This window comes from Camelus dromedarius, chromosome 30 (assembly GCF_036321535.1).
Source record: "Camelus dromedarius isolate mCamDro1 chromosome 30, mCamDro1.pat, whole genome shotgun sequence".
Taxonomy (NCBI): Eukaryota; Metazoa; Chordata; class Mammalia; order Artiodactyla; family Camelidae; genus Camelus; species Camelus dromedarius.
In genome coordinates this window covers 6,095,901-6,109,059 of record NC_087465.1, presented here as the reverse complement: position 1 = coordinate 6,109,059, position 13,159 = coordinate 6,095,901, and the positions used below count along the sequence as shown (strand labels likewise).

Genomic DNA, 13,159 nt, shown 5'->3' with positions numbered 1-13,159 from the left:
ACTCTTACATTTTAAGCATAAACTATATATGTATTCTTTTTATACTTCGCTTTGATTTCTTTCTCCTTAGGAGAAATAAAGCACACGCTTCTGCCCACCAAGAGCACAATACTTAGATTTAGGCAATTATGGATTTTTTAAAAACCCTCGTAAATCAGACAAATTCTAACCATGTCCTCCTGGCTCACATCTCTAAGACTTAACACAGTACCTACAAACAGTAAGCATTTAATAAAACATTTCTTAAGTAAATGAAAACAGAATTTATAATGGATTTTGAATTTAGAAGAGTGCTCATAAGGAGAAAAAAATAATGGTTTTCAATTAAGAGACTACATACTGAGGTACCAAAGAATGCTCCTAAGTAAATGCAAATATTCAGTTACCTTTAAGATTGAGTTATTGAATATACAGTGGTCCCTCAGTCTCCACAAGGAACTGGTTTCAGGACCCCGGTGGATACCAAAATCTGCGGGTGCTCAAGTCCCTTAGATAAAACAGCATAGTACAGTGGGCCCCCATATCTACACGTGCAGGACCCGCAGATGTGGAGGACCAGCTGTAATTCAGAGATCTGGGCCCCATTAAGAAGTACTGATGACAACATTTTTCTTAAATGACTATGATTCAATGTTTCAAAACACTACAGAATAATGCACTGGGGTGTTTAGATATTTTTAGCAGGAAGCTGAAAACCCAAGTTCGTTCGTTCACTTTTCAGCACTTTCTGGTCACAGAAACCCCCCTCTCTGGGTGCCTTCTCGTGACCCACAGGAAAGCCCGTGAGGGAACGGCTCAGAGCTCAGGTGGAGCGCATCGCTCGCAGGGCCGAGCGCGCATGCGCGCCCGCGCACGTGTGTGCATCCGCCCGCGGGGGTAGGAGGTGGGGCGTGTCTCCTAAAGGGGTTTGCAAACAGGTTCAGATTAACCAAGCCTGCCCATACTTCCATCTGGAAACTATATTTTCTAACATGAGCCATATTCTGAAAAACAGATTCAGATGTTTGGAACCGGTTCAGAACAGTTGTAAGAAATGTTCGGTACAAATGAAAAAAATTAGTCTTCAATGTCTTCTCCTCTCAGCTTTTCTTACTGAATAAATATGCCTTCTGGGGGGTCAGAGAGTTGGTGGGGGAAATACGGAGGGGAAGCATGGCGTGGAGGAGGCTATTTCCTAGAACCTAAAATTTCTGCTATTCTTGAATGCGTATCTAACGGATAACTGCTATTTGATTTCTCCCATGTTGCCCACTAGGATTTCAACCCTGCCCCTGGAAGGCTTCCTCCGCCTGCCAAGTGAAGAGAATTAATTCTCCTGTTTCAGCTTCTAGGAAGCAGGACTGAAAGGCCTAGTGAAATACAGTGACCTGCCTTGTCTCCGCACTCCTTACCCAGTTTTGCATTGTCACTGAAAGTGAGGCCGGTGGTCGAAGCTCACAAATAATTATGCTGGTAGCTTGGTTCTGTTTGTTAAATGACAAATTTTCACAAAAATACAAGAAAGTGATTTTAAAATAAAAAAATTTTTTTCATCCAGTAACGTTTCTAAAAAGCTACCAACACAATCACTAGTTCATAATCATTAAGTCCTACATTTTAGATCGCATAAAACCCTTAACTTTGTAGTTTGGGTGTGTGAAAAAGAAGCTCAACAAGGAGGACAAGAATTAAAGTGCCCCCACCCCTTGTCCCACACCAGGTCCCACACCAGGTCCCACCCCTTGCCCCACCCCAAGTCCCACCCGTGGTCCCACCCTGTCCCCAGAGGTGATAACCCTCCTGCCAGTTTCCACACCATGTTTGTGGCGGTGCGCCTGCCCGCAGCCTACCTTGACTTCTTGCTGGGTTTGGGTTTTGGCGTGGCAGTTTTTGCTTTCTTTTCCTTTGGCTCTTTGGGAATCTTAGGGGCTTTCGGGGTCTTGGGTTCCTTGGGCTCTTTTTTCTCCTTGGGTTCTTTCGGTTCCTTGGGATCTTTTTTTGCCTTCGGCCTTTTCTTTTTCTTTTTTTCTTCTTGGGACCCATCTAGTGAGTTCCTATTTAGTTCCTGGTTATCAACCCCACCAGGGAAGTCATCTTTACCAAAACTTTTATTGGGATCCTCTGCAACAATGTGGTTGTTTTTCTTTTTCTTCTTCTTTTGCTGTGGCTGCTGTTCTATCGACGGCAGGTAATCATCACTCTTCACTAGCTGGGCGTTCGGTCCACTAACCTGAGTCATATCCGGCACTGGTTTCTCTAGAAAGGGCTCCGATGGAGAATGCTAAGAGACACAAATAGGAATTGAAATTAGTTTATCATTCTTCGTAGTGAAGAAAGGAACTGAAAGTTAGTGGCTGATGCTTCTGAAACTTACTCTATAGTCAAGGTAGCAAACCTCACCAGCTACACGGTTGTGAAACCTATCATTTTCTCTCATCCAAAAAAAAAAAAAGACTCCTTTAACAAGAAAGCTTTTAAATCAACAGGGTTAAAAAGGGCAACTTAGTAATACAGTAAAAAAAAAAAATTCCGTTCAGGAGGAAGAAAATTTCTCATTCAGCTGGAGACACTTTCCATGTTCTTAGCACCTACGTAGAAAATGACGAAGGACAAAAACGGCAGCAAAAGCAAAGCCACAGAGATGGGATTCGAGCAGAATTTTCCCCACTCTGGAAAGGGAACTCTAATTAAAGGTATATAATTAAGTCACCTTTAAAAAGAACACGTGTACTGAGCACTGTAAGAATCAGAGCCCGTGGAAAGTCTGAAATCTGAGTGTAAACACATAAATCTTACACAGTACAGGTCATTCCTGATTTAAATGACATTGAAATGTCAAATTAAAAGCACATATACAAACTTAATGACTTTAGGTTGGTTAGATTTCTTGTACTGATAAAAAAGTGATTAAAGCTTTACGAGAGAGACCCCCAACAGTCAATTTGACATGCTTTGCAGGAGGATTTTGACATCCACTAGCACTATACCCAGACATGGTCTTAAATACAGTGCAGATACCAACACCTGGGCTGGGACGCTGAGGGGTCAGCGACTCAGCCCCACAGCTCCCGATCCAAACCAGGGCAGGGGTAGAGGACCATCTGTCCCCACTATAAACTATGACATCTAAGAGCCATTACACTGCAACATCGTATCTGCAAATGTCACTCATTTTCTTCCTTTTCCCCATGCTTCTCCAGACACTTCCTAGTAACTACAACATGAACAGCAGCAGCAGTGACAGCTGCTCGTGTGTACTGAACAGTCTTACCATGTGCTGGGCACGTGTTACACACTTTACTCCCTGACACCACCCAGTCCCCACGCCGGAGCTCGGTGTGGACACTGACTCTCAGGTGAAGGATGAGCGCAGGGATTTACAGGCGCAAGAGACAGAAGTGAGGCCCATCTCTCTCTCCAAAAGAGGAGCCGCAGGAGACCCTGGGTCCAGGTCTGCAGAGGACAAGAGAGGAGCCCAGGAGCCACTGCTCACTACCCGCCAAGTGCTACAAATTGCTTCTAATACAGCGAACATTCACAGAGCATCTATTTCACGCCACATACTGAGCAAGGTGCTTTCAGAAGCTCGTTCACCTGAACCTCACACAAAAATGTGACAATTTGCCCCCATTTTTCAGAAAAGAAGTAAAATGTAAGGATGCCACACCACAGGGGAGAGAACTGAGATCTGAATCTGGATTTCCTAAATCCAGCGCCCCTTTGACTGTCGGGCTCCTGAAATCACACACACAGGCATCCTCCTGGGACAGGTGCCCCAGGCATCACTTTATTTCCAAAGTGTTCAGGGATCCAAAAACATTAAAAATAATAATAATAATAATAATAATCACTGCCTGCAAAGAAGCTGGTGGTACTGTTCCCACTAAAACCCACTACAATCCCTGACAAACCTCCCTCCAGCTCTCCATCTGCGCCTGTGCGGGAGGAGCCCAGGACTGCAGGGTGAGAGACAATTCTAGCCCAGGCCCCGCCACTAGCTGTCTTATCTGGGGAAAATCATTCCAACCAGAAGCATCTGGTTTCGACATTTCCAAAGTCTCTTCCAAAACCCTACAGTACTAGGAAATCTTAAAATACGTATTAGTCCTTTCTTAAGTCACGGCTGAGAGAGGCCCTGAAGGAGAGCAAGGATGTGCAGGAGGAGAGAGACAAGGGCAGAGGAGGGGGGAAAAGCACACAGTTGCACGTCTACACTCGGGAAACACAACCCAGCCAGTACTGAGAAAAGCTCCCTTCCACTCTCTCCCCTCACCACCAGCAGCCCTAAAAACGCCAGCCGAGGGGCTCTCCGCGTTACCACTGCCTGAGCGTGAACAGGGTGTCACTAAACTGTTTCCCTCTATTGATGTGGCTGAAGTTGTTACATATTATCCCCTAATATAAGGAAAAAGGGAAAAGCCAAGTCTTTTTGTAAGAGACACAGAGATCAAACTTATTTAGGACAAGCTATTTCTCAGGAAACAGAAGACAAAGCATTTCCTGGAAAGGGAAGGAGCGAGGAAAGCCCACCCGTGAGCGGTGCTCCCGGCACAGAACGGCACCCTGATCCCGGCCACGTGCACCTTCCTGTAACCTGCGGGGCACGGACTCCAGGAACCGGGTGCCAGCCTCAGGTGAGAGACACCTGGTGCGCATCGGCGAGTCAGAAAAAGCACAGAACACGTATGACATAAAGACTGAAAATTCATCTACGCTTTAGCATACAAATCACTTCGGATGTTCCTTTCAGGAATAAATGAAGCCATAAATTAGTATCCCTTAAAAATTTAATCTTCCTTAAGAAGGGGAAAAAATGTAAAGATCAAATACAAAAAAAAGGTATCAATCCTGTTTGGTATGCAGCAGAACTGTGTTTTGGTCCTAGCCGAAAGAGGGTGGAGAAGGTGCTCAGAAATATAGTGTTTACCAGACCCACATCTCCTTAAATCTTTTAGAGAAAAGCTGTTTTTGTAAACATTTAACAAAGAACAGATGGCCTGCCTTAATCATGTGGGGGAAAAAACCTGGAGCTCACAGTAATGCCCTGACAAAGTCTCCCAGGCCCAGCCATGTCCCCCGCCCCCGCACGGTACAGTCTTCTCTAATGCTATTTAATTTTACAGCGGACATTTCCCCATCAATTCCCACTGCCTGACAGGTAATCAATGCCATTAACATCTGATATTGCCATACAGGGCATTCCTAAAACCCCTCATTTATTAGGGCAAATGCGGAGAATGTTAGATACCAAAGGCATTTTTAAATACACCCTACAGGACTTTCGGCTTGACACACTTTCTATTATAATTCCATATGCCTCTCGGAAAATTATGGGGGATATAAGGACTGTGCCGTCCACTTTTGGAACTAAAACAGAATGACTGACATTTAAATAAATAAAAATGATTCAAGATGTGTGTTGTCCAAAAATTTATCATAAACTGAAGGTAATCGTTTTTATGCTTAACTCCAATGCTTGTACCATATAAATCAAACACACAAACAAGCTGTCATATATAAAACAGCAGAACAGACAGGATGTAAATTTTACCAAAGAAGAACTGGGGTGGGAGAAGTCAGGGCCGTCCCTCTGTTACCTTTAAGCAGAGGTGACCCAAAACCCTTAAGAACCTTCATCAGAAGAAGATGAAAAGTTGTGTAAGAAGAATCTTCTCATCTCTCGCAAGTGTGTTTTCCCTCCAACATTAACCAGCATTTTCCAACTTAAAAGGCTGTCTTATTTCATCATGTTTTGCCTTGACTGTATTCTTGAAGCCGCAACCTGTTCGCGACGTCGAGCACCACAAGTGAATGACGTCGCAGGAACAGTTCTCTCACTGTTCTCAACATGTAAATCTCTGCAAACCAACAGCATCTGGTGATACAAGGCGTCTCTGGACAAACGTTCTATTTACTGAGTGACACAAAGATGTCTAAAATCAAAACTCCACTTTATAATAAAGAAAAGATGCTACCCACTGGGTAAGAGGAACGGGGCACTTCTGGGCGATACGCCCCTCCCCACAAATCAAGCTACGGGGAGGCAGGCACTTGTGCTCTCAGAGAAACTAAGATTCTAGGGGAGAAGTGGCAGGCCAATTAAGACCCACTAAAAACAAACACAAGCTTAAAACACACTAAACTATGATTTGGATCATCTATAAAAATACTAACGTTCAGCAGGCCTTTAAAACTGAAAAATACAGGGAGGCTCACAGCTCAGCGGCAGAGCACAGGCTTAGCGTGCACGAGGTCCTGGGCTCAATCCCAGTCCCTCCATTTAAAAACATACAATAAAGTAAAATTGAAAAATACAGTTCGTTTTGGGTTTTTTTTTTTTAAATGGCTCTGGAGACACATTTCTATCACTGTCTTTCTTCACTTTTATTTTTCCAGCACCCCTCAGGTTCTCGGTCCCTCTGTACTCTTTTTATAAAGAATTCCAGTATGAGCACTAGAGCTCAATCTTCAGCAAAAAGAGTGTACCAGGGTTCAAAAGAGTGTTCAGCAAAGGTTCAGTGAAGTCCTACTGGGATTGTAACAACCCTTTCTTGTCAACGACACTGATTACAGAGAAGAGCCCTCGATACTATGTGGTGCCCAGTTCATTTATTCATCCAACAAACATTTAAGGACAGAGCAGTACACCAGGCAGCCACAGTGCCCGCCCCCTAGGCCGACACCAAGGAGGCTTCCTGAAAAAGCCAGCCAGGCTGGGACGCACAGGGAGGCAGATGCTGGCCAGGGGTGCCCCCTTCCTTGATGGAGCAGCTGGAGCTACAAACCTTGCCCGGGACGGGGTGACTGAAGGCCTGACAGTGCATCACAAGCAAGCTTTTAATACTGTCTTTGTGGGGCAGCAGATCAAGATGAACAGATATTAGTCTGAACGGTCAACTGAAATAATTTTATCTTAGTACAGAAATAGTCTGAAGGAAAGAATCAAGGGTTGGGATATTTTCTGCTTGATTTAATATGGTATTAGAGTCAGGGCCTCAAGTTCAAGCCTTTCATAGACTGGTTAGTTTTATTCAGCTCATTCTTAACAATTTCTAGGAAAAAAAAATTTATTGAATGACTGCAGTTATGAACACAAACACAAAAGTGAACAATGTCACACTTGGTCAGGTGACTCGAGAAGGCAAAAAGTAGAGAACAACATTTTTTAAGTTTAGGATTTTAAACTGTGTTCCAAGAAAAGACAGCTTAGGCCACATGAGTTCTGAGAATTCCGGGCTAACCAAAGGTAAGCACTGCTTTTTTTCTTTACTGGAAAACTCTCCAAGCCCTTACTACACTCTGAGGGGGGACAGTACACAGTGCGCCCTACAGGTATTTAGCCATGACACTCCTTTTCCAAGAATATCTTAAATGAAAATGCTCTTCAAAACACACTCGGGGTTACACCAACACAGCTAATGCAGGGCAAATCCGTCACCTCCATGCAGGGATGGGGCAGTGGGGGCGCCCGTCTCAAAGCAGTAGTTATCAAGTGTCTTTAAAGCTAGCATATGACTCCACAAATAAAATATAACTTTATATACATGCACTGAAATAGCTTACTGAATTATGCTCACATGTAGGAATAAAACACGAATATTGGGCTAACCATATAAGGATGACTTGTACAATTCCCATTATGATACACACGCTGTGAAATTACTAAATTAAATAAAATGAATTTTGAAAAATCGTAACATGGTCACTTATCTTACTGTGTCCCTCAGAATCATTAAATTTTAGGATTGAAATTTTTTTCTTACATTACTGTGAAATATCTCATTTAAAAATCATCTGAAGGCACTTTTGAACCTTTGGTTTTTTTCACTTGTGTTCTATCCTTAGAATAGATCCACACATAAACAAAAATCTTAAAGAACTACAAATTAACAATGAGCCACTTTTATGGCATCTAAATTACAAACCCATTCTGGATGAGTAGAGTCCAAAACAACGAAAATATTGACCAACCGGTCATGATAAATTTAATGTTAAATAGCTTTCCATCAGCTGGTGAATGTGGACCACCTTCCACGTATTTAGGGTGGAATCACACCACGGAAGAGTCACACGGCATCGGTAAGGTGTGCACGCTGGCTGTGGGCTGTCTACAGCTGGCGTGATCGGGCCGGCACAGCAGTGAAGCCCCGCCAGGGCTGACCTCCCTCCCGAACGCCTGGGAGGGTCCAGGTGGATCGGACTCCCTCCCAGTGCAGACCAGGCGCCCGCCCACCGCCCCATCGCCCCCCTCCCCCTGTGTGTGCCAAGAGGCTGGCACACTGGGCTGGTGCCGCCCCGAGGCTGTGGGAGGTGCCAGTCAGAGGGTGCAGCTCTGCCACTTGGGTAACAGGTGAATTCTCCTTAGAAAAAGCGCCAGATGAAGTAATCGGCTTGTATTTAAAAACCATCTCATGAAACAATGTTTGTCAGCCCCACCCAACACAAACACACACACCCCTCTAAGGCACAGAGTTGAAGTGATGTTCAAATTTTGATTTTTTTTTTAATGTTTCTCCATTGCTTCATAAGTGCCTGGGAAAATTAGCTTAATCATTGAGAGAAGACTTGAATGATGTTTTAACATGTGTCAGTTTTCCAACAAGTGTATGCAGGTAATCAGACCACGTCCCTGATCCTGAGAATCTCCTATCCTGAAGCACTTTTAATAGAAGGAAGGGAACTGCAGAGGGGCCAAGGAGAGAAACAGAGACCAGTGCAAACTGGACACAACTCAAAGCTGATGGTGGAAATGGTGAGCAACTTCCTAGGCCTCCGGGATGGAACACAGAGGGGCCCTGCAGGCAGCAGGCCCCTCACCAACCCTGCAGAGGACAACTCCCAGCCTCCTCCAACAGCAGCCCCCTTGAGCAGGGTCTGCAGCATGGACAGCACGGTGCCTCTAATTGACAGTAAGCAAACCAAACTACGGCCCCATCAGAGGAATCCGAGATACAGCCTTGTTCTGAATGCCTTGGTTCCTGAAGGCAGTAAATCAAGTGTTAACCTTTTTATCAGATGTGACTTTCTCAAAGTAGAAATGGAGAAGATAATGAACACACTCACAGTCCTGAACAAAGTCAATTTTACTGTCACTTCCTTCTCTCTCTTTTCTTTCTTCACTCCCTTGCATATGGCGCCCGCCCCTTGTAGGCTCCACTCCACGAATGTCCAGGAATGAGATTCCAGAGAACCCCCTCCCAGTTCACAGGCATTTGTCTTGCTTTTTTCAAGTTATCTCTGAGGTCTGCTCTATTCCCAAAGGGGTGTCTGGAGGCTTGAATTTGGCAGCTGACACCCAGAGCTGAAGCCACCCAGGATACCCGGGATCATACCAGCAAAACACAAGACGACAGTGCTTCCGGGCTGGTGGAAATGTTTTGCATAAATAGATCCTATTCAAAGGCACTAAGGACAAAGACCAAATTTACAAACTAAAAATAGTTTAGTTCAAGTCAATCTTTTTTTTTTTTCACTGTACATTTACATTGGTTTTTGCCATCACTGGTAAATACTAAGTTTGATCCTTAAATCAGAAAGGTGAAGCGTATGGAGTTTGGCTCTGGAAGAGCCATCTATACGAAGTTTGCACTGAGGTTTCACCTACTCTAAAAAGGTCAATGTTAAAAGTAACTTACATGCGATTCCTATGAATTTTAAAAGTCAAACCTCGGTAGACTGAAAGGAAGGTGTGTCTTCATCTAAAATGGAACACTCCCAGGGGCTCGTGTAGAAATGGGAAGAGAACAATCATTAAAGGGGAAAAAAATCCATTTATAAAGAGCTCGGTGATAAAGCTAATTTACACACTGCAGGCGAGTTCTCCAGGATTCAGAGACTGTGAGTCCAGCAAATCTAGGTGGCAATAAATGCTTAACGATAGACTACTTTGCTCCTATAAAAAATTCACTCACATCTTATTGGAGGCAGAATTCTAAGACGCCCCTGTGATCTCCACCTCCTGACCGTGGGGAACCTGCGACTCCCAGCCAGCAGAGCCTGGCAAACCTAGAGGGATTTCACAGGTATGACGAAAGGGCCCACATCAGTCGGTTTTGAGATACTCTGGGGGCGATTATAGTCTGTTGGTGCGACTTAATCGGGGCTGGTGAGGAGGGTGTGGGCCCTCTCTGGGGGCAGCCGTAAGGGAGCAGGCAAGCACAGAGACGCCCACCAAGGTCAGGAGCCGCGGGCAGCCTGCAGGGGCCAAAGGCAGCCGGGCAACAGCTGGCGAGAACTGAAGCCCAGGATCCCACAGCTGCCTGGTGGGGTACTGTGCCCACAATCCAAGGGGACTCCAAGTTCAAAGCTGATTCTTCCCCAGTCAAGGCTCCAGATGAGAAGGTAGTCCGGACACCTGACTGTGGCCTGGAGCAGAGGAGCCAGAGAAGCTTCAACTCAAAATCTGAGTCATAGGAGCTGGAGGAGAAGAAAACCGTATTTTTTCAAGCCACAAAATCTGCGGCCACTCATTATGCAGCAATAGACAATGTGTACCTTACAATCCTCTGCAACTCACATCTGACGTTTCTTCAGTCTTTCTCTCCCATCCAGGACACACACACACACATACACACCCCCACTACTTCCATGCCAGACGTTTCTCTGTCCACATAAGGACAGACAGCACAGCAGGACTCCCTTGTCCCTCTGTGACTCTACTCTGCTGAGGTCACGCTGAGCCCATCTGTGCCAAGCACTGTTCCGGGCTCACAACCACCCTCATGAAGTTATCTCCACTTTAACTAGAGGAGACTAATACACTAGTCCAAAGTCACAAAAAGCTGGTTATAAGAAGAGTCAGGAGTCAACCCTGAGACGCAACCTCTCTGCAGAGCCCACGTCTCAGCCATCACACCCACTCCCTGATCCCTGCAGCTCGCCCATTCCTGCTGAGGGCTCCTCACGGAGGAGAAGTTGTGATGACGAGGAGAGCTGGGTGCGAGGTAAGAGCCGGACGGGGGGACCCACTCTGAGTGGAAGGACCCAGATGAAACAAAGGGTGTAGCCGTGACAGGCAGGAGCCTGACGTCGCGCTAGACAGTTAACTAGCACGGAAACCATCACGGGACGACTTTAAAAGAAAATCTTTGTGCCAATTAAAAGAAAAGAAAAAGAAAAGAAACGAAACTGCACTACAAGCAACATTAAAGGTTTCTGATACTTATTTTAAAATGAAGTCTACTGCACCTTAGAAACAGGCAGTTCAACACTTAAAGGGGACTGTCCCCACGACTCCTTCCAGCTGGAACTACACATGAAACAGAAGATACCAGCACAATTAAGTATTTTATAAACACTGCTGAGGGGTCAGAAAGAGGGAGGTTCATTCACTAATAACGCCGTAATAAACAAACAGCAATGTTACGCAACTGAGAAAATTATTATAATTGAATCTACACAGCTGGGCAAGAACAGAAGCCTGCTTATGTATATTAGCTCCCAAATACTTTGCGTGGGTAGGTTTTAGTTTTAGAACTGCTTCAGATCTGAGATCCTTTTACAGTCAGATTTTTTTTGTTTTCTCTTAACCGAATCCAATTCCACAATGACAACTGCGGAAGAGAAAAGCATTTAATGAACTTCCCCACCAGTTCTTTGCTGCTGTTTGTACTGCAGAGGGACAAGACTGTGCAGAGTGGTTAGGAGGTTAAACTTTCTTGCGATGTGCTCATTTCAGATCTCTTCCAGGGACGTTTTATCCTGTTTGTGCACAGCAATATGAATAATGAATGACTGTCAGTGAGGAGCACCCTGGAGGAAAGGCCAGAACAAAGCGGCTTTTCACATTTTAACACTGGACTCCCACTGTGTTCTCAGAGTTTCCTTCCCACCTTGATATTCTCCCTTTGCAGAAGATGGGCAGAGGAACACTGCCAATTACCAAACGTAAGTTTACACACATGTGCCTAAAAGGGACAAAAGAGTGAGACTAGCATATTCCCCTTGAATTGTTGGAGTCACAACGTTAGAATCAGAGAAACGTCATTTCTCTCTTGGGTTCAAGAACGAGCTTGGTGAAAATCCACCATCCTGCCATCACTTAAATGTAGTTAAAATACAAACCCAAACAAAACAAGTCTCTTTTCAGACAGTATGCTTGCTAGATATTTCCCTCATGACTACGTGAGTGTTTTTCTTAATTAAATGACTAAATCTGAACAAATCTGTGATCTAGGTCAAGTTCCCGTCTACATAAAACCTAACTAACTTCAAACACAAGTGGATGATTAGCTAACCACCGGGGCAGAGGTACCAATGTATCTTCCACGGGCACACGTTTTACATCAATGATATCTATTTTTATGAGATAAAAGTACTAAAGCTTTAATGGTGGCAATTAAAACAGCCACGAGTTTGAGTAGCTCGATGGCTGAGTCACAGACCTTTTACCTATAATGGGATCCATTATATCCCTGAACTCAGTGTGAGGGAGTAAAAGAGGAACAGACTTTTAAACACGGTGGTGGTACAGCAGCACTCTCTCAGCTAAGCTGTCCCCGATCGCACGCCCCACGGCTCGCCCCGCAGCTCAACCTCAGCGTCCATCCAAGCAGCCTTCTCCACAGTCCTCAGGCGCTTGGGTCTATTTGGAAATATCTGAACCATCTGAAAATGCTGCAAAGACGCTATTATGTAACAATTTGTATTTGAGTAATTTGTTCCCATTTTTTAACTTGTTTATATTTAAAAATTCATCACTTTTTTGGAAAAAGCACAATTTCAGATGACTTCTGACAAAAATATCATTTATGCCTAAAATATAAATATTTATATTCTGATATTCTCTTTTAAAACATAATTTAGGGGGATGAATCAGAATATCTCTGTTCATGATGGTGTGTTTGAGCAATACTTATGTATGAACATCGTCGAACAAAGGAGTGGGGCTTTTTTCGTGATAGTTTAACATTGTTATTATTCAAAAGTCTTGGGATAACAGCTCTGTAGTTGTAAAACTTAATAATCATCTAACACTAACCACTTCTCTAATTTAAGAACCCTAAAGATTTTCTCTTTTGCTTTGCTTCTATGATAGTAAATTCAAAAATACAAATAGGAATTATCTTGGGACAATCTCACAAGTGTTTGTATTTGCTACCATCATCGTCCCCAGGGAGAGCTGGCAAACAGGAAACAGCACGCAGAAAGGATTTACCCTGGACCAGGAAGGACCCAGCTA

General features: G+C 44.3%; 1 protein-coding gene across 3 annotated transcripts in view; it reads right to left on the bottom strand.

Moving 5' to 3' along the window:
* CHD7 (chromodomain helicase DNA binding protein 7) overlaps nt 1–13,159 on the bottom strand; it is a 171,163-nt gene that overhangs the window by 77,364 nt on the left and 80,640 nt on the right. For all 3 annotated transcript variants that reach the window (XM_064480832.1, XM_064480834.1, XM_064480833.1), the window contains exon 3: nt 1,830–2,260. In XM_064480832.1, coding sequence (XP_064336902.1) covers nt 1,830–2,260 — 431 coding nt within the window. The remainder of the gene's footprint in view (nt 1–1,829; nt 2,261–13,159) is intronic.